We start from the raw sequence: 26476 nt of genomic DNA, 5'->3' as shown, positions 1-26476 counted from the left end.
CCTGCCATGTGTAGCTACTTATATTACATAAAATTTACATAAAATTTATATTATATATTGCATAAATATATATTATATATTACATAAATATTACATAATATATTATATATACATTATATATTATATATTACATAAAATTTATACTATATTACATAAAATTTAATAATCAATTCCTTAGTTACACAACAAGCTACCCTTCGAAGTGCTCAATATCCTCACGTGGCTACTGGTTGCTGTATTAGTGCAGATACAGAACATTTCCATCATTGCAGAAAGTTCTAATTGGACAGTTCTGATTCTAGATCTATTTTTGATAAAGTGAACTTAGAGCTTTCATATAATTATATGTATATGAAAATAATCAGAGCATAATTACTCCCAGAACAGGTAAAAAACTAAAAATTAAATGGCGTTCAATGGTTTGTCAGACTTATTTATTTATTTCAATATATGAAAATTACTTTTAAACTATTAAGACTCTGCACTGATTCAGAAGGTCCTTTTCCTTTAATTCTTAGTGAAATTCTACTAATTTTACTTTGGCCTTGTTATAACCTTTACACCTTTACACAGGGTTCAATTCCTGCATTTTTCTAACTCATACTCTTGGTTGTTAAGATAATAATTTTAAGACAATCCTTTGCTATCCTTACACTAAATTAAATTTTGATGCCCAAAAGTAAAACACTAAAACAATTTATTTCAAGATAAATGTTACCTGATTAGGAGAAATGCAAATTACCTTAACTTCTATTATAAGTTTCATTTTGTCAGTATCCAGTTTTCTCTTAAGTTGGTCAATTGCGTGCTGTACTTCGGTGATCTGGATGATGAGGTATTTCTGTGTGAAATACATAAAGACACCCTTATTTAGTAAAACATCTATTTTTATTGCCTTGTAAACTATGAAGTGATAATTCCAAAAAGGCAAATCATAACCTATTGCATAAAATAAACTCATTGCTTGGAGTAAATTTCTTATGTCTTAAGGACCACATTCCCTTCTGTTCTACCACCTTTATTCATGTTTTATAAAAATAAGTAGATATCTGTACAAATTGCACCACAAAGGCAAGAACTATTACTACAAAAACTATTACTACAAAAGGAATATACTAGGTTTAAGATACTAGGCTTTTGAAATTGTCAGTATACTTTATTAGTTGAATCAGATTACTATTTCTTTAAAATATTTAATAATGAAATACTATATTTTATATAAGAAGACTTTCTGGTTATTTTTGTTTAGAAAGGTTTTGAAGTATAGTAGTCCACAAAAACTATTAAATTTTAAGCTGTCATTGTGAAAAAAAATTGATAAAACAAAAAATCAGCTATGCAAAATAAAAAGTATCTGCTAAAATGGATTACTTGAGCCCATTTGAGTTTTACATTAGGTTTATCTAAAATGGTAAACTTTTACTCATAGAAACAGAACAGATTCCGGGGATGGGTTGGTAGAGAATCAGGGGAAATGGGTGAAATTCTGAGGATATAATGCCCAGCATGATAACTATAGTTAACAATACTGTATTGCAGGGGCACCGGGGTGGCTCAGTGGGTTAATTAAAGCCTCTGCGTCGTCTCAGGTCATGATCTCAGGGTCCTAGGATCAAGCCCTGCATCAGGCTCTCTGCTCAGCAGGGAGTCTGCTCCCTCCCTCTCTCTCTGCCTGCCTCTCTGCCTACTTGTGATCTCTGTCAAATAAATAAATAAAATCTTGAAAAAAAACCACCCAATACTGTATTGTATATTTGAAAGTTTCTTAGAGAATAGACCTTAAAAGCTCTCATCACAGGAAAAATAGTTTATAATTAAACTTACTGTGTGAATCATTTTATAATATATACATATATCACTTTATCCTAATGTTATATGCCAATTATATCCCAATAAGACTGGGAAAAAATAAAATAGCAAACTTTCAGTATTTCATCATGTCTAAAGTCAAATCCATACTCTTAATCATAATTAACATGCAATCTTTTTTGGTCAACCAACAAAAATTGATAAATGGCCTTGAATTTATTTGTTTATATACATAATAACTCAATTAAAAAGTGAACTTCATGTCTCTGATCTATCAAGGTTCAATACTATCTCAAGAAAAAAATCAAAATATAATTCAATAATTTTCTTAATATACCAATACCTTTATATTCTGTGGGTGTTATTAACTAGTCCCCAGCTAAAGAAAAGGAATGTAGTGCAGACTTTTGACCCCTGCCATATTGCATCAGGTATTCATCTCTTTCCCACGGATTCAAAGAAAGTGACCCTATCCCCAGGTACCGAAGTAGATCCTAAGTAGTCTGAATAAACACAGAGTACTCCCTGATAACTACTATTAATCCAGGTTCAACCTGGTTTAACCCTCACTGGGCTAAAGGAAAAGTTTTATATATTCTTTTTGGGGAGGCATATAGTCCTACTAGCTATTGGAAACTCTACTGGTACCATGAGGAAAAGCAGTCTTATAATGAAAATAATAGGGGAGAACTACTGGAAGCACCTAGCCCTTTAAAGACATCATTAAGCTGCTGATGGTATTTTCTCAGCACCCATTACAGGAGATCATAAATTTTCTTATTGTTGAAGCCAGGTTAAGTCAAGGATTTGTTACCTGTAGCCCAAAGCATCCTACATATGATAATACTAACAGTGATAAACCACGTATTTTGAGTAGAACGTCTCTAACATAATATGAACACATTTAGTAATAAGTACCTTAGAGTCTGTGATGTTTGCCAAATTCTTTGGTCTCATCTTGATCTCCCTGGATTCAAGTTGCATGAGCAGTTTTTTATAGTAAAGTTCCAAATCTTCTCTAAGTTTTGTTAAAACTTCCTCTAGTGATGCTGTGATTTTCTTTGTTTCCAAATATTTTTTCTTCCAACCATCACAGGCTATAAAAAGGCAGATTATAGTGTAAGTCTGACTAAAGGATTAAACTTTTCCATCTGGAAAGGACCCTAGAGTTAATTTAAACCCTTCTACTCCCCTAACCTTCTTCCCTCATATGTTGAGGAAATTAAAGCAAAGATTGAAATGTTTATTAGATAATAAAAGGATTTGCCTTACAAATATAGTAGTGATAAACACAGGAACCAAACGAAGTTCTTTAAATTTGTAATTACTTCTGAAAAATCTTCATTGAAAATACCACCTATAGCAAAACGTGTGTATTTATTTTGATCACTTTTTTCCAGAGAAAGGCATACTGTTTTTTCAGCCCTCCAAAATGACTTATGTTTTATAAAGTAAGCTGATTCTGATTCATCACTTATTAAAATTATTCCAAATATATTACCAAAACTTATATAGGGCAGGAATTTCTTTTTTTTTTTTTTTAATTTTTTATTTTTTATAAACATATATTTTTTTATAAACATATATTTTTATCCCCAGGTCTGTGAATCACCAGGTTTACACACTTCACAGCACTCACCAAATCACATACCCTCCCCAATGTCCATAATCCCACCCCCTTCTCCCCAACCCCCTCCCCCCGGCAACCCTCAGTTTGTTTTGTGAGATTAAGAGTCACTTATGGTTTGTCTCCCTCCCAATCCCATCTTGTTTCATTTATTCTTCTACCCACTTAAGCCTCCATGTTGCATCACCACTTCCTCATATCAGGGAGATCATATGATAGTTGTCTTTCTCTGCTTGACTTATTTCGCTAAGCATGATATGCTCTAGTTCCATCCACGTTGTTGCAAATGGCAAGATTTCATTTCTTTTGATGGCTGCATAGTATTCCATTGTGTATATATACCACATCTTCTTGATCCATTCATCTGTTGATGGACATCTAGGTTCTTTCCATAGTTTGGCTATTGTGGACATTGCTGCTATAAACATTCGGGTGCATGTGTCCCTTTGGATCACTACATTTGTATCTTTAGGGTAAATACCCAATAGTGCAATTGCTGGGTCATAGGGCAGTTCTATTTTCAACATTTTGAGGAACCTCCATGCTGTTTTCCAGAGTGGCTGCACCAGCTTGCATTCCCACCAACAGTGTAGGAGGGTTCCCCTTTCTCCGCATCCTCGCCAGCATCTGTCATTTCCTGACTTGTTGATTTTAGCCATTCTGACTGGTGTGAGGTGATATCTCATTGTGGTTTTGATTTGTATTTCCCTGATGCCGAGTGATATGGAGCACTTTTTCATGTGTCTGTTCGCCATCTGGATGTCTTCTTTGCAGAAATGTCTGTTCATGTCTTCTGCCCATTTCTTGATTGGATTATTTGTTCTTTGGGTGTTGAGTTTGCTAAGTTCTTTATAGATTCTGGACACTAGTCCTTTATCTGATATGTCGTTTGCAAATATCTTCTCCCATTCTGTCAGTTGTCTTTTGATTTTGTTAACTGTTTCCTTTGCTGTGCAAAAGCTTTTGATCTTGATGAAATCCCAGTAGTTCATTTTTTCCCTTGCTTCCCTTGCCTTTTGCGTTGTTCCTAGGAAGAGGTTGCTGCCCGTGTTCTCCTCAAGGATTTTGATGGATTCCTTTCGTACATTGAGGTCCTTCATCCATTTTGAGTCTATTTTTGTGTGTGGTGTAAGGAAATGGTCCAATTTCATTTTTCTGCATGTGGCTGTCCAATTTTCCCAGCACCATTTATTGAAAAGGCTGTCTTTTTTCCATTGGACATTCTTTCCTGTTTTGTCGAAGATTAGTTGACCATAGAGTTGAGGGTCTATTTCTGGGCTCTCTATTCTGTTCCATTGATCTATGTGTCTGTTTTTGTGCCAGTACCATGCTGTCTTGATGATGACAGCTTTGTAATAGAGCTTGAAGTCCGGAATTGTGATGCCACCAACGTTGGCTTTCTTTTTCAATATCTCTTTGGCTATTCGAGGTCTTTTCTGGTTCCATATAAATTTTAGAATTATTTGTTCCATTTCTTTGAAAAAGATGGATGGTACTTTGATAGGAATTGCATTAAATGTGTAGATTGCTTTAGGTAGCATAGACATTTTCACAATATTTATTCTTCCAATCCAGGAGCATGGAACATTTTTCCATTTCTTTGTGTCTTCCTCAATTTCTTTCATGAGTACTTTATAGTTTTCTGAGTATAGATTCTGTGTCTCTTTGGTTAGGTTTATTCCTAGGTATCTTATGGTTTTGGATGCAATTGTAAATGGGATTGACTCCTTAATATCTCTTTCTTCTGTCTTGCTGTTGGTGTAGAGAAATGCAACTGATTTCTGTGCATTGATTTTATATCCTGACACTTTACTGAATTCCTGTATAAGTTCTAGCAGTTTTGGAGTGGAGTCTTTTGGGTTTTCCACATATAGTATCATATCATCTGCGAAGAGTGATAATTTGACTTCTTCTTTGCCGATTTGGATGCCTTTAATTTCCTTTTGTTGTCTGATTGCTGAGGCTAGGACCTCTAGTACGATGTTGAATAGCAGTGGTGATAATGGACATCCCTGCCGTGTTCCTGACCTTAGCGGAAAAGCTTTCAGTTTTTCTCCATTGAGAATGATTATTTGCGGTGGGTTTTTCATAGATGGCTTTGGTGATATTGAGGTATGTTAGGGCAGGAATTTCTTAAATCTCAGCCCCTTAGTTGAGAAAATTAGAAACTTAATACTGCCAGTTTAGGCTCTCACTTTGACACCAAGGAGATTCTAAATACAAACTTAACAGGAACACAAATGGCATGCTATTATATCAAAATATGGGTTTATTTTTAAAAGATTATCAAAGAAATGAAAACACCAATTTAAAAAGTCTATAAGGAGATTTGATTAAAATTCAAGAGTTTTATTTCCCTCATGCCTTATACCCAGTCCTTCAGCAAGTTCTATTGATACTATTGCCAAAATACTTCCAGCATCTGGCACATTCTACCTTCTTCAAAGCTATGTCCCTAGTTAATCCACTATCATCTTTTTTTAGGATTTATCTTGAGAGAGAGCATGCATATATATATATATGTGTGCTCAGAGGGAGAGGGAGAATCTGAAGCAGACTCCCTGCGAGCACAGAGCCAAAAACATGGGGCTCAATCTCTGAGATCATGACCTGAGCTGAAATCAAGAGTCAGATGCTTAATGGACTGAGCCATCCAGGTACCCCCACTATCATCTTTTGAAAGTCCATTAGTTTCTAATTGGTCTCTCTGCTTCCATTCTTGCCCCTGTAACAGAACAGGCTATTCCAATTAGCAGTCATTCTGATCTTTTAAAAATATTTTTTAAATCCTATAAACCTCTGGCTTAAAAATCCTCCAATGGCTTCCCACCTTACTTAGAATAAAATCTAGATTTCTTGAATGAGACTATCTGTTCCTTGCTGACATCTTGATTTTATTTTCCTCTACATTACTCTGTATTTCGTTCCAGCCACACTTGCCTCATTTCAGGTCCTTACTACTGCAAAGCTCGTTTCCATCGCTGTACCTTGACATTTTAGTGTTCCTTCTGTTCAGACTTTCCCCCTCACCTATTTTCTTATCTGCCTGCCTCCTTATAATCATATCTTTATGACACCACCTCAGTGATGCCTTCCTTGAAAACCCTAGCTCAAGCAGCTCTACTGTGCCATCACCCTTTACTATGCTCTTTTAACTGACTTCTGAGCTCTGCTCAATAGCTCATACTGTCTTATTTGTTCACTCTCTGTCTCTTCCCATTTAGAAGCAAGCTCCTTAGGAGCAGGGCCTTGTTTATCTTGTTTGCTGGTGTACCCTCAACATTTAAAACAATGCAGGGAATTGAGGCACATAACCTCAATAAATATTTGATGGCTGATACATGGCCTTCTATCTTGAAACATTCCTGTTGAAATAGAAAGTGAATGATCATTCTCATTTTATAAACAGAAAAAGGGAGGCACGAAGAGAAGAAATAAGTAAAAGATAGATCTGGCATTAGAATCTTGGTCCTAAGATTTTTAGTCCATTACTCAAATTTGTCTGATAAAGTCACTTTGAACAATACAACAAAGCTAAGTCATTGCCACCATTTCCAGAGTAACACTTATTATGAGATGGAGCCTGCAGAAGTATCTCTGACATTGTAACTTTTAGTCAGTTATAGTACTAAAGAAATAGTTTTGCTGTAAATTGAGGATCCTAAAACCAGTTAATTCCATATATACCTTTTATTCATACAATCCTCAAATACAACTCAAAATGTAGTCCTTTCAAATTCTTCAACATCTCTCAACCCATTATTCTATACTTTCTCCATTCTGTCTCATTTTTCCATTTCTACCAGTCCCAATAATACTTGTTTCTAATTCTGTTGCAAGAAAACAAGCTATTTTTCTACCTAATTTTTCTCATTCGTTCATTTACTCAAAGCAGATAGACATATACCACAAAATTAACCATGTAGGGAAGACTAAGATCCTGAGATTGCTAGAGTAACTGATTCTAGAGTATTCTAGAATATGAATCCTGAGATTCTAGAGTAACTGATACTTAAAGCTGAGATTGAATGATTAGTAGGAAAAAGCCAGGTGACCTGGGATGAGAGTAGATAGAAGGAAAAGAAGATGTAGCTGGCAGAGGGAAAAACATTTCTGAAGGCCTATAGGCAAGAGGAGGCACATTTCAGATTCTAGCATCCTTAACACTTTTCCTGGAAGCCTTTCTTGATCTCTCCCATCTTATTTGGGTGTTTTTCCTCTGTACTTCTAGGTGTACAATTATGTAATTCCTTTATCATAGCATCATCAGGATGCATCATTGTTTTCCTGATTATCATTTCCTCACTGGACTATAAGCTCTTTGAGGGCAGAGTCAAAATTGTGTCTGCTTATTATTTCATCAGCCCCTAGAACAGTGGCTAAATTCAGTAGACAATAATGAATAAATGAATGCCAATTATAAAAAATATTTGAACTTAAATTAAAAAAATTTCTGTAAAGCATGTTAATGATAAAATATAGAGTGATAAAAGGTGTAATAAACTTTACCATGATATCGCTTCAATTTGCTCTGTTCACATAGCTTTTCGACTTTTTTTAGAAGTTCTTCTCTAATTCTCTCCAGATATCTTCTTTCTTCCTTTACTTGTTTCATCTGTTCAATAATCTTCTCTCCTAAAAGGTAATAACCTTTTAGGTGTAAAACTTAAGAGTACTTAAAATAGCAAGAGTAAATTTTACCCAAAAGTCTGTTTTTTTGTTTTTGTTTTTGTTGCATTTGCCACCATGGAAAATACTGAGGAGTCATTTCAGTTTCTAACAGGAACACAATGAGGGGATTTTCAGATATGTAAAGAATATAGTATGTCTCTTCTACATTTACATATATGTGTAGAAATTAGGTAAAGTTGAAGTAATTATGCATCTTGGTTTAATTCTTTTGGTAAATTTATCTTTTTTTTAAGATTTTATTTATTTATTTGACAGAGAGAAATTACAAGTACACTGAGAGGCAGGCAGAGAGAGAGAGAAGGAAGCAGGCTCCCTGCTGAGCAGAGAGTCCAATGCGGGACTCGATCCCAGGACCCTGAGATCATGACCTGAGCCGAAGGCAGCGGCTTAACCCACTGAGCCACCCAGGCACCCCGGTAAATTTATCTTTGACCTAGACTTGTTGTTCTTGATGTATTTTTATATATAAAAATCTCATTAATTTTTGAGAGTGTGTGTGTGTGTGTGTGTGTGTGTGTGTGTGTGTGTGTGTGTGTGAACAGAGGGAGGAAGAGAGAAAAATCTTAAGCAGACTCTGCACTGAACACAGATCCCAATGTGGGCTCACTCTCACAACCCTGAGATCATGTCCTCAGTGGAAATCACAAGTCAGATGCTTAACAGACTGAGCCACCCAGGTGCCCCCCAAAATGTATATTTTTAAAAGCCCAAGTAACATTAGTGATTGTTAAACATATGCAGTAAAAACATATCATTCACATACTTTAAAATAACATTTTTGTGGTAAAATACACATCAACAGTTTTAACTACTTTTAAATGTACGGTTCAGTGGCATTATGTACATTCATGATGCTTTGCAACCATCACCACCACCTATCTCTAGAACTTTATCTTCCCAAATTGAATCTCTCTAGCCAGTAGGCAATAATTTTCCATTAATATTTAACTTCACCACACAGAATCATCTGTACTTACAGTGTCAACATACTTACTTTCAATCTGTAATAAAGATATATCAATTATTCCTGGAGAAAGAGCAGGTTGACAAGGAAGTGAAGGAAAATCAATAAGATCTGGTAGGGTGATACACTCTTTTTTATCTATCTGTAAGAAAACATGAAAATCAGTAGGATCTGATAGGATAACACATTACTTTTAACCTATTTGTAAGTATTTGATAATTCACCACAGCAATGCTTTTTTTTTTTTTTTTAACTGATATGGTGACAAACTCCCAAATCTGTATTTGTATTGTATTTAAAATTAAGAGTGAAAAAAAAAAGGAATCCATTAATCCTTCCTAAACATGATTTCCTTCCAAGATTTCTTAGTTACTTATAACTTTAAAATTTTTCTAAGACGACTACTTATTTTTTAAAAATTGGGTCAACTTTGATCATTTATATTCTACTTTGAAAATTAGGAAATGTATTACATTTTCAAATTTTAGGAAATATTTTATTCTCATATCCTTTATCTGCTCTGTATTTGTGTTTGTATCACCTTCACCTTTCCTAACTTTTGTGTTACCACCCTTTTATGATAAAGTACCTTAAGCCATACCAATGTTGATGTTTCTCCCACTAGCACGTCATAGATCTTGAGTTGTTTTCAGTTCTTTCTGCTAGGTTTTTCATTTCTGTAACTTTTTAGTTTCTCCTATCTTCATTAAGCCCTTACTCCTCCTTTGTTTTATTGTTCTTTTTCTAGTTTTTAAGGTTAAGCTCAGATTCTAATAAAATAATGGCGACCACCTAAATTACAATCTTTCCATATATCTTCCCAATTACTATAAAAGGAAAGCAAATAAAATTACCCATAATTTATGTCTATAGCATAAGTAGGACACAGACTCCTTTAATATACACATACTTTACATATACATGGGGAAATAAACACCCTAGATGAGGAGAGTGCGCTCAGGAGCCCACACCTACAAGCAGATGGGACTCTGCATTAGTGACTACTATACAAAGATAACACAATAAACATGATTTACTCTTGAAGGAGAGGACCCCATGTGCAGAAGAAATACTGAGAGTAAAGATAAGATCTTTTAAATCAGAGCACTTGATGAGGAGGCCAGAAGAAGGGGTTTATAAAATATAGGGGGCCAGAGGTGCTAATTATGGGAAGACAGATTCTAGGAGAGAGGAAAATAATTGGAAGAGGGTGTTTATTCAGGGCCAAGTGGTAAAAGAAAGTGGCCAAGATAGCTCTACTGAATTAAATAGTAGAAGAGAATTCAATGAAAATAGACAAAAAAGACCCCGTTTAAAAATAAATTGCTGCACTTCACTACAGCAACAGAAGAGGGAGCTCCTGATCTAAGAAGCAAAAGAAACCACCAAACAGCATTCCCTGTCCTCTGTAAGAACACCTGTTATTACTTACAGGAAAAATCCAACACAAGTAAACATAAACAATATCTCAAAATAATCTAGCATTCACACAGATTTATTTTTTAAAACCCTCAAAACAGAGAACTAAAACAAAACAAAATAGGCAGCCATGAAATAGAGAAAGACTTAACAATAGTTCCAATATAGATTAAACATAATTAAGCAAGCATTTGCAGATACCAACAAACAAAATAAATCAGAAATTTTAAAACTCAGAATAAAATAGGAAAAACAAGAGGAAGAGGTGAAAGTTGGCTGAACTGAAAAAAGAAATGAAAGGAAAAACAAAATTGTCTCAGAAATGAATAAATTAGTATCTAATAAAGGAAAAAAATATGGCCAAAAAGAAAAGGATAGTGGAGAATACAAATAAAAAGAGCAAAGAATATGAAACACAAAAATTAGTAAAATATGTCTGTTTTCCTATTTTAGTAAAATACATCTATTTTACTATTTTTATTTATATCTAATATGTTATTTAGAGAAAGTAACATATATAAAAGGTAAAAAAGAAAACAAAACAACAGAATGGATCTGCTATTTGAATTGTTTTCTGAAATTACAATTTTGTTTACTTTTACTTTTTAAAAGATTTTTACTTATTTATTTGACAGAGAGATCACAAGTAGGCAGAGAGGCAGGCAGAGATGGGGAAGCAGGCTCCCTGCTGAGCAGAGAGCCCGATGTGGGGCTCCATCCCAGGACCCTGAGATCATGACCTGAGCTGAAAGCAGAGGCTTAACCCACTGAGCCACCCAGGCACCCCTGAAATTATAATTTTAAAAAACATTCCTGGTATAAAGAAGTCCTGATTTTCACACTGCAAGAATCCACTGTGTACACAGAAAAACCTGACCTAGAATTCTCAATTGAGATACAGTCTGGTAAAACTAGTACACATTAAAGGAAACCTCTGGCTTTCCAGACCAATCTACACAAGCTAGTTTACAAAGAAAAGAAAACCAGTCACCATACTTATTAGTAACATATAAAAAAAGACATCAGTAGAGCAATATTTCAAAGAAATTGAGAGGAAAAAAGATATAAGCTAAGGATGTAATACCCAATCAAGCTATCCTTCAGGTATCAAAATTCTACAGCAAGGATTAATACATTTTGTAAAGGGCCAGAGACTAAGTAATTTAGGGTTTGTAGGCTACATATGGTCTCTGTCCTGGTTTTTCTTTTTCTTCTCAATTCCTTAGAAGTGTAAGAAACAGGGCACCTGGGTGGCTCAGTGGGCTAAGCCTCTGACTTCGGCTCATGTCATGATCTCAGGGTCCTAGGATCAAGTCCCTCGTCAGGCTTTCTGTTCACTGGGGAGCCTGCTTCCTTCCCCCTCTGCCTGCCTCTCTGTCTACTTGTGATCTCTGTCAAATAAATAAATCAGACCTTTTTTAAAAAAAATGTAGAAAGCACACTTAGGTTCAAGGCCTTTACAAAACAGTCTTCAGGCCCTAGTTTACTTAACTCTGCTCAAAGTTTTAAATGTGGAAGAAGAGAATATTACAGTGAGGTGCTTTTTAAAATTGAGCTTAATCCAACCAAGAGATGATTGAAAAATCTTCTGCAGTAAGTATTTAATATATTTAACTACAATCTGCAACTAAAAGAAAAGGTGAGGGCATAAGACTAGAAGTATGGTATATAAATGTGATATTCTCTGATACAGTAGAAATAACAGAACTAAAAATACATGAGAGAAGAAAGGAGATTTTTTTGATTGCCCTGAATATAACAGGAGTCAGTGAATAATTTGAGGTAACAAATCAAAAGCAGAAGCATACATTTTTAAAAAAGGAAAAAGGAGGGCACTAAGAATACTAGCCATCAATGTACTAGTGTAAAGATAAACACTAGAACAAAAATACAACCTTTCTAAAAAAAAAAAAAAAAAAGAGGGGGAGAAAAGTACAAATAAACTACACAGTAACTCATAGTAACATAAAATAAAATGACAAATCTCCAGACAAACACATCAGTCCTGTCAATAATATAAGTAGACATAACTCACCTACTAAATGAAAAATATTTTCAGACTGTCTCACAAAGTAAAACCCAACTCTATCTAGGCTGTACATATAAGACATGTACAGGGGCGCTCTCTCTTTTCTCTCTGTTGCTCTGCTTCTCTCATTCTGTGCTCTCTCTCTCTCTCAAATAAATAAATAAATAAATAAATATCTTAAAAAAAAAAAAAAAGACATACCTAAAATAAAGCAATTCAGAAAGGCTGGGAAAAAAGTGGGGAGGGAAGATGAGGGTATGCCAAATAAATGTATATAAAAGAAAGCATATCTTGATATGCAATAAGGAGAATTCAGGCAAAAAAAAAAAAAAAAGCACTAAATGAGTCAAAAAAGTGCAAGTGATCCTAGTATTCAAATTAGAACATTTTCCCAAATAACAGAGAAATCTAAGTAAATCAGAAACCACAGGAGATGCCAGGATAAATAGTAACACACTAATAATAGGAGATTCTGATATACTATTCTCAGTCTAAGACCTAACAAGAGAATGTGGAAAAAAATAAGGATATGGAATACTTAAGGCATTCAGCAAAACAGACTATAGACAAGACAGAGAGTAGGGGAGGATACTTGCAGCATAGCATAAGCATCAAAGAAATACCTCCAGGGAATTAAAAAAAAAAAACATACTAAACAGAAACAAAGAACAAGGAACTCTAAAGAAACATTTGAAAAGGTACTTTCAAAAAGTTACCAAAATGGAGTCCATGAAATTATTAAAACATGATCAACTTTAAGGATAATTTGGGCAATTAAAATTCAAACCATGGATAGCATTAAGCATCCACTAGACTGTCAAAAATTTTAAAGCATGAAGATAGCATGTTTTATTAATATCCAGAAACAACAGAACATTTATTTGCTCTAAAACCAAAGGGCTCTGAGCTGTGATTCTCCTACCAGAGCTTGCCTCAGACTCCATTCAGCATTCCAGTCTACTACACATCAGGCAGTACTGTATGACCTGGCCTTTAAAACCTAAGTGGCAACTTGCAGTGTCTCTCAGATCACCTCCTGAACCTTCTCTTGCTTTGGGCCCAAAGTTGGCAGTTTTTTAGATTACTTGATTTAAAAAAAAACCCAAACAAACAAAAACCCAAAACTGAAGCAGCACATCCAAATGTGGCAAATCTTTCTCCAACTTCCAAAGAGGTCCATCAAATGACTGATTCTCAGTGAAAACTAGGGCAAGATATATAAACCTCACTTTCACTCTAAAAGGCATACCTCAATATGTCTCACCCATACCATGGAACACCCAAAAATTTCACTGAAATGGTTGACTCCTGAGCTTTCTTGAGGCTTATCTCCCATCCTCTACCTTAAACATTTTATGCTGCAGTTTTGTAGTTATAAATATTGTTGTAATATTGCATTTAAACAAAAACTTTAAAGTCATACCTGATTGTCCTCTGTTCTAATGATATTAACTCCATCATCTTCATTTTTCCAAAGAAAAGGACTTAAAGGGAATGACAGATTTGAAAATCATGTTAAAAAACGATTCCATGAACATTAGCTTTTTGCATTTTACATAGCTTACTTGATATTCTGTAAACACAAATATAACATTAAAACCTTAAAAAGCCTGAGACCAATAGCATATTATCTTTAATGATCATTAAACTCATTAATGATCAACACAAACTATGTTTAATATGAGTAAGAAAATCATATTTACTACAGCTAAATTCAAATCACATTGTACTGTCTATAGCAAAGTAAAATAATTAAAAATTTTGGAAAATTTTATTTATAGTTCTTTTGTGAATGATTGTTTATAAAATCCCTTATCTTAATTTCAAAATACTACATATGCAAAACTGTTGTCTAAATACTATAATTCTGAATGAAATGATTCCATATGAAACTCAAGCATGCTGGCTAGTTTGCCCATAACCTAGAATCTAAGTGAGGCAGAAAAATTAATTCTAAGAAAGTCAAGTAAAGGCAAATTTTTCTGTCATTACACTGCCCTGATAAAATAATCACAATGGAAATAAATTTAAGTGATAAATTATTGATTATATTGGATTATTATTAATTCTATTGTTCATATATAACAGTAGAGATTAGATTCAAGGTCATTTTTATTAAAATATTACTAATTTCACTCATATGTTTGTTCTGATTAGAAGTCCTTATAACAGTACTCTGGATATCTCTTTTTTTTTTTTTTTTTATTTGTCAGAGAGAGAGAGAGCGTGAACACAGGCAGACAGAATGGCAGGTAGAGGCAGAGGGAGAAGCAGACTCCCTGCCGAGCAAGGAGCCCTATGTGGGACTCGATCCCAGGACGCTGGGATCATGACCTGAGCCGAAGGCAGCTGCTTAACCAACTGAGCCACCCAGGCGTCCCTGGATATCTCTTTCTTATAGTTTAGACTATGACACATAGAATCAACATCTGTAGTAATTACCTTTTTTTGTTGCTAAAATAATCACTATTCGATTCCAATGATCCTGGAACTTCAGAATTTCCAATTTGATTTTTTCCAGTCTGGTTTTCTTTTGGAGTGGCTTTCCCCCCAGCTGATACTGCTGTTCATCCATGGCAAATAAAGTTCATAATATTAAGAAAATAGTAAAATGAAAGTTCATACAAATATGTATATATATATATGTACATACTATAATCTTGTCCCATGTTTCAGAATTTCCATGAACTCTACTATTCATGATATAAGGCAACAATTTCCAAAGTGAATTTCATGAAACAGTTTATGGGAAGAATTCTTTGGTCAATTCAGTTTGGGGAAAAAACGGATTAAGGAACCCTACCAAGAATACCCTGCCCCGCTACACACACACACTTGCAGGATTTCTGTGTTTATGTACAGTGTGAATCTGCAAGATGGGGATAAATTGGGTTTTACTCAAACTTAATTGTCTTCAGAAAGCTTTTGCCAAAAGCATCTTTTGAAATTATATTGAGGAAACTTCTCTGGAAAATGCTGCTATAAATACAAAGCATATAATGTCATTTGTTATTTCACATACATTTCTAGCTATAAAATCTCCCTTCATTTTAACAAAATTTCCCCACGTAGGAAAACTATGCAATGCCTTTAAAATGTTAACATTAATGTTCTCTATATGATCTATATGAACAAAAGATCCATCAACCTGAAAGTGTTAATACAGATATTTTTCCCTTGTAAAAATCAAATTTTTTAATTTAGAAAAAAATTAATGGTCATGTTAATAATTGAAAAATCATTTATAATGGTTGCCACAAAATTTTGCAACCCATACCGATTTAAGTTTAGTCTAGCTGCTACATTTCCCTTTGAAATATACATTTCAAATGCACATTTGAAAATCTTTTTAGAACAAACAGGGATTTTCTAAAGGATATATTCAATGCAAAATGAACAAAACCCAGATATATCAGCTATTTTAAAGCTAAGAGTAAAATACCAGCTCCCCACCCTGCCAAAGAAAGAAATAACAATGCAAAATTCAGATTTTGAGTAATTGTGATAGGGATATGGCTAGTGGATCTCATTCCTAGTAACAGTATAGAGCATGATGACTGCACCATTCAATACCTATGCAATTTAAAAACATAAAGAAATGTCTATTCACTTTGAAAAAATCATAATAGTGCTTTGAGAGATATAGTAATATATGCATAAAATGTTGCAAATTCAGAGAAAAGGAAGTGATAACCGTGAAACTATGTTTTGAACTGTGAGATGTTTGCCTGAAAAAGAAGAGAGTAAGAATAATTTATGCAAAGAAAATGGCATTTGGAAGATACAGTGTACCAATATATGCAGTATTTTTGACAACAGTGAAAAGTTCAGTATGACTCTAGCACAGTGTTATAAATAAAGCAAGGCCTCTAGTCAGACACACAGGAGTTTAAGTCCTGACACTGTCACAGCAGGTGTTATTTCTCTAACCCAAGTCTCCTTATTTATTCCTAAAATGGCAAAGTACATGTAAAGCACGTAGCACAGTACCCAATCCTCAGGAGTTTCTTGATTTCAAGTTCTGATTTCTATTCCCTACTGCATTTCATAGTTTAGGTCTTATTACCTCGGTCTATTGTCCATAATGTAACCTAAGTTGTTTTTCCAGAACTGAAATTCAGCCATGTTACTCCCATTAAAACAAAAGAGGAAAGAATAGCCAATGGAAAAAAAGACCGTCTCTTCAACAAATGGTGTTGGGGAAATTGGACAGTCATATGAATTTCCCCAACACAATTTCCCCAACACCGAGAAGAATGAAACTGGACACTTTCTTACACCACACACAAAAATAAATTAAAAATGGATAAAAGGCCTCAACATAAGATAGGAAACCATCAAAATCCTAGAGAAGAACATAGGCAACAACCTCTTTGACATTGGCCTGAGTAACTTCTTACTAGAGATGTCTCTGAAGGAAAGGGAAGCAAAACCAAAATGAACTCAAAAACAAATGAACTCAAAAGCAAAATAACTTCAAGATAAAAAGCTTCCACACAGCAAAGGCAACAATCAATAAAATTGAAAGGCAACCTTTGGAATAGAAGAAGATATCTGCAAATGCTATATCTGATAAAGGATTAGAATCCAAAATCTATAAAGAACTTACTGAACTCAATACCTGTGAAATAAATAATCCAGTTGAGAAATCAGCAGAAGACATGAATAGACACTTTTCCAAAGACATACAGATGGCCAACACACACACATGAAAATACGCTCAACATCACTGATCATCTGGGATATACAAATCAAAACTGCAATGAGAAACCACCTCATACCTGTCAGAATGGCTAAAATCAATGACACAGGAAAGAGATGTTAACAAGGATGTGAAGAAAGGGGAGCCCTCTTACACTTTTGGTGGGAATGCAAGCTAGTGCAGCCACTCTGGAAGACAGTAGAGATTCCTCAAAACATTAAAAACAGAACTACCCTACAATCCAGCAATTGTATACTACTAGGAATTTACCTAATACTGATTTGAAGGGACAAATGCATCCTGATGTTTATTATTAACATTATTAATATTAACATAGCATTATTAATTATTAACATATAGCATTATTAACAGTAGCCAAACTATTGGAAGAGCCCAAATGTCCACCAACTTATGAATGGATAAAGAAGTTGTGATGTGGGGACACACACACACACACACACATATAAATATATAATGGAATATTACTCAACCACGAAAAAGAATGAAATCTTGCCATTTGCAACAATATGGATGGAGGTGGAGTGTATTAGGCTAGGTGAAATAAGTCAGAGAATGAAAAATACCATATGTGCAATTCAAGAAATGAAACTGATGATAATCGTGGGGGGTAGGAGGGAAGGCAAACCAACCATAAAACAGACTCAAATATAGAGAACAATCTGAGGGTTGCTAGAGGGAAGGTGGATGGGCAGATGGACTAAATGGTGATGGGTATTAAAGGCCTTGTGATGACCACTGGGTGTTATACATAAATGATGAATCACTAAATTCTACTCCTGAGACTAATATTACACTAACATTATTAGTGTAATATTATTAATATTACACTAATATTAGTAATAACTAATATTACTAACCAGAATTTAAATAAAAACTTGAAACAAACAAACAGAAGCTCAGATGGCTTTTCATTGCCTAAAAATCCCTTAGTTTTGGAACCAAGGCTCTTGCAGTCCCTACCTTCTCTCCAGTTGTACTTCATGGTATTTCTTCCTCCCCTTCTACCCCCAAACTATAGTAGTAGTGGTAGTAGTAGTAGTAGTAGCAGTAGTAATAATAGGAGTAGGAGTAGTAATAGTAATAATAATAATAATAATAGCTAAAAGTTACAGAACCAATTACCCCATTAGGCAAATCCTGAAAGCTCCATTCATATCATCATCTATGTGAAAGAAGCCTTCAGGCATTAGGCAGTGAACAATCTGCATGGCCAAACATTTGCAGCCCTGGGTTTGCAACCTGGGTTTGAAGTCAGAGTGCAAAGCACTCCCTATGTCATCTTAAAGAACATGGGCTTTAAGCAGCAATCAATGAGTCTTTCAAAGGTTTTCAAGCAGGGAGATAAATAATCCAGCCTGTAACAAGAATAATGATGCTGACTACATTCTGGAGGATAGACTGGAAAACAGATTATAAGCAGCAAGGCGGCTACAAAATGGCTTTCAAGTTTCCTTTACTCTAAGAATCTATTATTCTATAGTGAGGAATATTTCAAAGTTTGAACAACTAGAACAATAATGACTAAAGTCTGAACAACTAGAAGAATAATGAAGCCAAACAAGAAAGCATACTTGTTTGGAGGCAACAATAAAGTATTAAACACATTAAAGTTGAGACACAAAAATGTGAGGTGTGTAGCACAGACCCATGGGAAGGAACAGAAGATATCTAATGGAAGGGAATACCCATTTTGATATGAAAATGGGTAAAGCATTACTCTTTTCTCCGTTATTAAACAACTTGTAAAACATACTATGTACTGCCTTCCTAGCTATATTTGATAATATAATGCTAGACCTCAGATATTTTGCATTCTCATGCACCACAAAAGAGTAATTTGGTATTTTAAGAAACTGCACCAACAATCAAATGGGAAGGGTACATATGGAAAAAAAATTAAGGAATTTTACCTCACATCACATGTAAAAATTAATTCCTGATAGATTAATAAAATTAAATTGGAAAAGCAAACACAAAATGTTTGCTACTACCCATAAATGAAAATACCAATAAAGTTGATTATATTAAAATTTAAGAACTGCAGTTCCATTTTTGGTTAGAATTATAAAAAGATGAAACAGTGCTCCAACTTGAACAAGGAGAAAAAGGTACATAACCTATAAAATAATAACTTTTCTTGAATTCATTGGAGAATTATATTTGCAAGGAGTTGAATTCCAATTTCCTTCTAGGGGAAAATTATTTCCTCTATGGCAGAGCACAGGAGGAAGGGGTAACTACCATTAAAAGAAATAAGAAAATAGTTACAATTTTAAGGCATTCTAAAGGCCAATGTAGGCTACCAGGATAGTTTAGAATCTCTGGGATCCTCAGACACAAAGGACATCAATACTTAATAGCAAGCTTCTTCCCATATGCCTGTATCATACTCACAAGAAAGACTGGGGGTAGAGCAGGTAAACTGAAAGAGCCATCGGTGGCACATAGGTATGAAACCCCATCCTTCTCAACACTATCTTTTCATACAAAGTAAGCCACTGGGGGGAGGAAGAGGAAACTCACCCATCTCAGAACCCATGCAAAAATCTATTGAGACTCATGGAGGAATAGAGGCAAAAGCCATCAGCAAGCAGGTGACTCTCCTTCCAACAATATTAGCTTTGAAAAGTCTTTGCGGAGGGGATAGAAAACCCTCCCATCCCCAGTTAGAGGCAAGGCCTAAAGGAAGGGTAGAAGCCAAAGCTGTAAGGATCATATTGAGCCCAGGATCATGCACTGATACAAAGATTAGGTTTATTATCACTGGGTGGGGAGAAAAAACTCTCTCTTAAATATAAAAAGTCATTTTTCTCCTTACTTTTTATTTCTTTAAAAGTTGACTAACAGGGCGCCTGGGTGGCTCAGTGGGTTAAGCCGCTGCCTTCGGCTCAGGTTATGATCTCAGAGTCCTGGGATCGAGTCCCGCATCGGGCTCTCTGCTCAGCAGAGAGCCTGCTTCCCTCTCTCTCTCTCTGCCTGCCTCTCCATCTACTTGTGATTTCTCTCTGTCAAATAAATAAATAAAATCTTAAAAAAAAAAAAAGTTGACTAACAGTGTAAATTAAAAATGGTAAAAATGTATTGTGGAGTTATACACAGAAGTAAAATATATGACAACAACAGCACAAAGGAACCAAGGGAAGAAATAGTAATACTGCTGTATGGTTCTTATCTATGATGTTGTATATAATTTGAAAGTAGACTTCAAATTAAAAGTGTATATAATGTATACCTCAGAGCAAATCTTTTCTTAAAGGGCCAGATACTAAATATTTCAGGCTCATGGACCATTTGGTCTTTATCATAACTACTCAAGCCTGTCATTATAGTGTAAAAACAGTCATTGAAAATATGTAAACAAATGGGTATGGCTGTGTTCCAAAAATATTTATTAAAAACAAGCCAGAGGTATGGATTAAAATAAAATAAAGTAGGGGTATCTGGCTGGCTCAGTCGGTGGAACATGCAACTTTTGATCTTGCGGTTGTGAGACTTGAGTTCCACACTGGGTGTAGAGATTACTTAAAATTTTAAAATTTTAAAAAAAAATTTTAAGTATAAATATAGGTATTTGCTTACCTCTACCTTATAGCAACCACTAACAATTTTCTAAAATAAGAAATAGTAAGACAATAGTGGATATATAGTGAACAAAGAGTGGAGATAAAAGTTAATCATAAAAAACTTCTCAATCCAGGGCGCCTGGGTGGCTCAGTGGATTAAGCCTCTGCCTTTGGCTCAGGTCATGATCTCAGGGTCCTGGGATCGAGCCCTGCACTGGGCTCTCTGCTCAGCGGGGAGCCTGCTTCCTCCTCTCTCTCTCTGCCTACCTCTCTGCCTACTTGTGATCTCTCTGTGTCAAATAAATAAATAAAATCTTAAAAAAAAAAAAACAAAAACTTCTCAATCCAAAAAAGGCAAGAAAATGGAAAAACTAGGAAGATAGAAGACACGAGACAAATAGAAAATAAAGAGTAAGACCTGAGCTGAAGGCAGAGGCTTTAACCCACGGAAGTCACCCAGGCAACCCCCAAATGTTCATATTCAGAGTAAATAAATTATGGTATAGTCATAAATGAAATATTATACAATGAAAAAATGAAATGGTGTTTTATGTGAAAGATGACTGAATCTTACAATGTTGGACAAAAGAAGCAAGTCAAAAATAAAATACTTTCAATAGGATTCCATCTTAATGCAACCCAAAACATACAAAAACTGAACTATTGTTAAGGAACACATATTCAGGTTGTAAAACTGTAAAGAAAAGCAAGAAAACAATGATCACAAAAAAACATAGTAGTAGTTATCTCTAGGAAGAAAGAAGATGTGACTAGAGGAAGACACACAATGTTGAAAAGTTCTTAAAAGAAAAAGAATAACAACAAGAAACACAGCCTTAGAAACAGCCATTAAACTTCTTTAAAAAAAAAATAGGACAAATGCACAAAGCACTTAGAAAAATGTTGCTTGCAGCAGTATTCATAATAGCAAAAACATTGATACAGGGTTGGGTACATAAATTATGCCACAAGGAATTCTATAATGATGTAGATCTGTATTTATTGATAGGAAAGATATACAATATATTCTAAAATATAAAGAGGGTCTAAGAGGGCCTGTATTCTCATTTTTAAAAGCTAAAAATATTTATTACATACAAGAACTGAAAAAAATAACTGGAAGAACATATACCAGAATACTAACAAAAGCCATTTCTGGATTGTAGAATCATTTTTAAACTTAATTTTCTTCTTTATATAGTTATTAGTGTTTCTAGAACGTTTTTAAAAATGAGCATATGCTGGCCAGCATACTTCTTTTTGGAGGAAAGCATCAAGAAATTAATATAATTTAAAAACTACATTTTCACAAAATTCAAGGGTTCAATATTCCCACCAAGGATTTTTTTGTGTGTTTTGTGCAAATATCTGGCCAGTAAAGCTCAGTATATGAAATATGACACTACTCACAGCTTTATGTAGGGCAAATGCCCACTTCATTAGCTACTTGACCTTGTACTTTTCAGGAATGCTGGGATTCCACTCTGAATTTTTTTCCCCAGGTATTTTCCCCCTTTAAGTAATATCCTGACTAGAAACCAATATTTAACACTGTAGCAGACACAAGCCTAGATCAATGAGGTAAAGATTCTTAGTATCTCACTGGCATCAAATAAAATAGGTGGATCTCATCCACATGTCTCATCAGAAATAATAAACCACATCAGAAGGGAGCTATAAACTTACAATGTAAGAAGGACTATAACTGAAGATGGAGAAAAATGCAACTGATGAAGAACATGCAGCTGTAACGGATGTTGTCATTAGTTGGAAGGATTCATTTATTTATAAATGAATTCATTCATTTATAAATGTCTAGTGTATTTGTTTTTCCATCATAAACAGTTTATTTCTTTATGCAACTTTTTTTCAATAAGTTCTTATAGTTCCAGCTTTATTTATATGTTTAATTTTAATTATCCTCCACTTAAAAAAAAATATTTTATTTACTTATGAGAGAAGGAGAGATAGCAAGAGAGGGAACAGAAGCACATAGAACGCTGGGAATCATGACCTGAGCCAAAGGCAGATGCTTAAAGACTGAGCCACCCAGGTGTCGCAAATATATACTTTTTAAGAACTGAACTATCAGTAAATTGATTAATATAATCATATAAAGATTTGTGATTCTTTGAAATACAAATGTTTTGGTTTGTATTTGATACAGTTGTGGCTAAGATCTTTTCACTCATAGTAATACTACCAAGGTTCTATGCAGTGATCACTTCCTTTCTCCTCTGGCCTTAACTTTATGTGAAGCTATTACAAAAGAAGGTAGTAAAGTTTACTTAAGTGCAGTAAGTATTTTTATTTGGCTTTTTCACATACTAATTGTTTTTTTTCTCCCACTTGGTGAAACTATTTTTTAAAAACCCCAACTGGAACTATAGCTTTCGTTTGCTATTGCTACATTTATAAGGCTAGATTTGCCCAGAATTTGCTTATAGGCCTGACTACTAAAACGTACTATAATAACCTCTTTGTTTTTCCCATTCCGGTTGAAATCACCTTCTTCCTGATTCTTGTTGAGAAGCTCTTTCAAAGTGTTTACTAAAAAACTGGGATCTGTTCCAGGTTCTTCCTTCAACAAAGTTACTCTAAGTGGTCTGTGGATTATTCCATCAGCCTCAGCAACACCATTATTAGTTTGCCGCCCATCTAAAGCAACAGTTGATGCTGAATAAATATTTCCTAAATGATCCATTATAGGAAGCAAATATAATTCTGGTTGAAGAGCCTAAAACATACAGAAAATTTTATAAAAAATTAGTTTGTAATTTTAAAAACAGTAAGTTAAAAAATTAACATAAATTTAAAATGTTACATTACATACATATGGAGGAGCAAATGATTTGAGTTTCAGTTCTGATTCTTGTTTTACCTTCACCTAGAAATAAATGACAAAAAAATCAAGCTTCTGTATGTTTTCAGTTATTTTTATTCCTTTTTTTTTGTAGAAGGCACATATCTGTGACATAAAAATCAAATCTAAAAGCTGGTAACTAAGGCTAGAGTCTAGAAAATGTAGAACATAATCCTATTTCTATTCACTGTACAAAACATAAAAGAAATTCTATGTCATTTAATAGGTTCTATAATCATGGCTATGATTATATGGTTATACGATTATATGGCTATGATTATATATGACTATAAGTCCACTTACATGGACTCACTTTATGTCAAGCACTATTTTAGGTGCTTTACATATATTAGCTCAGTTAATCTCCACAATTCCATGTGATAGGCACACATATTACATATTAGACAATAAGACTGAGGAAAGAGAAGTTAAATAACTTGCCCATGATTTTATCCATCCATCCATCCATCCATCCATCCATTCATTCAACAAATACTGAGGGCATACTATGGGTCAGGAAAACCCAAACTATGGGTCAGAACTATGGGTTCTATATGTTGGGAGATATGATGGTAAACAAGGCAAAGTCCTTGCTCCCATGTAGCTTATATTCTACTTAGGAGAACAGATGTTAAATAAACATGATTTAGGATAGTGAAATGTGATTTATGAAAACGAAAACCTGATGTAATAGAGAGTAACTTAAGAGAAAGAACATCTAAAAACTAGGTGGTCAGAGAAGGCCCTCTTGAAAATATAATACTTGAGGCTGAGATCTGAATTATGAAAAGAAAAAGAAAGCTATTTGAAAATCTTAAGGAAGTAATTTCCAGGCAAAGTGCAAAGAACATAAATCAGAAAGGAGTTTGTTGTATTTGGCGACCAAAGATTTTTGTGTTTGAAATGGAAAACTAAGAAGAAAAATAGCAACAGATAAAATCCGAGAAGGAGCCTGCCTATTCCTTATGCCCTCTATATCTCTGGCTTAACCACTACAAAGTCTCCTAATTAAAGCCTGCTAGTTACAATCCCTGCCTCTAGTCTTTGAGGGCTCTCATTGTGTCATCTTTTGCTCAAAAACTCCCAACACTTCAGAAACAAACAAAATTCATTAATCTGGCTTTCAAGACTTTCAGCAAATCACTTCATAATTTATTCTCTACTATTCCGTTTTATACCATGTTCCAATAAAAAGGGCAACATTTACTCTTCCTTAATTGCTTGTTTTTCTACTTCTGTGCTCATTCTATTTTCTCTGCTTAGAAAGCTTTTCCCACCCAACAGTTTTGCTAGGTCAAATATTTATCTTTCAAGATCCAAACTGAATATAGTTTTTTTCTCAAAGTTCTCTATGTCCCCTCTTCTCCTGCTGGAAGTAATCCCTTTTTCTTCTGAATATACAAAATACACTATTTTAATTATGTGTTTTCTCTGCACACTACAGTGAATACTCTTTAAGGGCTGGATCCATAGCCAGTTTTTTTTTTTTTTTCATTTTGTTTCTAGAAAAACACCAATAAATATTTGTTACAAAATAATAAAATATTAGAAGGATTTCAGAAGTTGATTTAAATTATCTTTATTTAGGTCTCTTTCAACCCAGGATTCTGCAATTGATAATTTGTATTTTAGATATTATGAAAAAGAACAAAAAGGAGAATTGTTTTTTCTTCCTTGAGAAAAACTTAAAGGTAGATATTTAACCATACTGAACAGACTTCAAATGACAAAAACTTCATATCTAGCTGCTGATCCTGAGAATTCCATACAGCAAATTCCTTTACAGTACTACTTTGATGGAAAATGCTTTTTTCCTCCACTATCATTATTTAATTTGTCCAAAAAACACTGAAATACCTCTAATTTAATTTTAGGCACTGGTTATAAATACAATAGTGAATTAAATAAAGACCCTGCTCACAGGGAGTTATAGTCTAATGGCAGAATCAGATGTTAAATATAAACAATCACATAAATACATACTAATGACATAATATGTTAACTAGAGGGGAATAGGAATATACTGCATTTTTAATATAGAAAGTCTTTTTGATTAAAGAAATAAACCTTATGTAGTTAAGAGAAACCAGCAACTTGGAGATCTGATGGCTTGCTAGATTAAGAATTTCAAGTAGGAAAACTCTTAGAAAATCCCACCATTAGGGGCACCTGGGTGGCTCAGTGGGTTAAGCCTCTGCCTTCAGCTCAGGTCATGATCTCAGGGTCCTGAGATAGAGACCCACATCTGGGCTCTCTGCTCAGTAGGGAGCCTGCTTCCCCCACTCTCTCTGCCTACTTTTGATCTCTCTGTCAAATAAATAAATAAAATCTTAAAAAAGAAAAGAAAAGAAAAGAAAATCCTGCCATTAAACCACAGAAACTATAAACAGGAGTGTTCAACAGATAATAGTAGCTGAAACAAACAAACAAAAATTGTTGGGGTCCTATAATTTCACATCAAATAGGGCTAGCTGTGGCCCAAACAATGAAGCCCATTTTTGTCCAGAACACAAGTACTTACTTAAGTGTTTTAGGGGACACCTGGGTGGCTAAGTTGGTTGAGCAGCTGACTCTTGAGCCCATGACAGGCTTGCATTGAATGTAAAGCCTGCTTAAGAGTCTCTCTCTCTCCCTCTGCCTCCCACCAGCTCATGTACACACATGCACATACTCTCTCTCCATTAAAAAAAAAACCTTAAACACTCATTTATATCTAAAAATACACATTATTTATATAATAACATTTTCAGTTTGTCTTCCTTTTCTTCCCAAGGAAAGCATAGCCCA

At 34.4% G+C, this 26476-nt stretch overlaps 1 protein-coding gene across 7 annotated transcripts in view; it reads right to left on the bottom strand.

Moving 5' to 3' along the window:
• The window catches only part of SPATA1 (spermatogenesis associated 1), a 58591-nt gene that overhangs the window by 8480 nt on the left and 23635 nt on the right, over positions 1-26476 (bottom strand). For 6 of the 7 annotated variants that reach the window (XM_059138045.1, XM_059138044.1, XM_059138043.1 and 3 more), the window contains 8 exons: positions 23660-23713; positions 23335-23563; positions 14983-15103; positions 13964-14024; positions 9123-9234; positions 7946-8071; positions 2728-2906; positions 743-841 (listed from right to left, as the gene is read on the bottom strand). In XM_059138045.1, the coding sequence (XP_058994028.1) occupies positions 743-841; positions 2728-2906; positions 7946-8071; positions 9123-9234; positions 13964-14024; positions 14983-15103; positions 23335-23563; positions 23660-23713 (981 nt within the window). The remainder of the gene's footprint in view (positions 1-742; positions 842-2727; positions 2907-7945; positions 8072-9122; positions 9235-13963; positions 14025-14982; positions 15104-23334; positions 23564-23659; positions 23714-26476) is intronic. The other variant, XM_059138042.1, reaches the window with a different exon arrangement.

This window comes from Mustela lutreola, chromosome 10 (genome assembly GCF_030435805.1).
Source record: "Mustela lutreola isolate mMusLut2 chromosome 10, mMusLut2.pri, whole genome shotgun sequence".
Classification (NCBI taxonomy): Eukaryota; Metazoa; Chordata; class Mammalia; order Carnivora; family Mustelidae; genus Mustela; species Mustela lutreola.
Note: the sequence above shows the minus strand (reverse complement) of the source record. Positions and strands in the feature narration are given on the sequence as shown.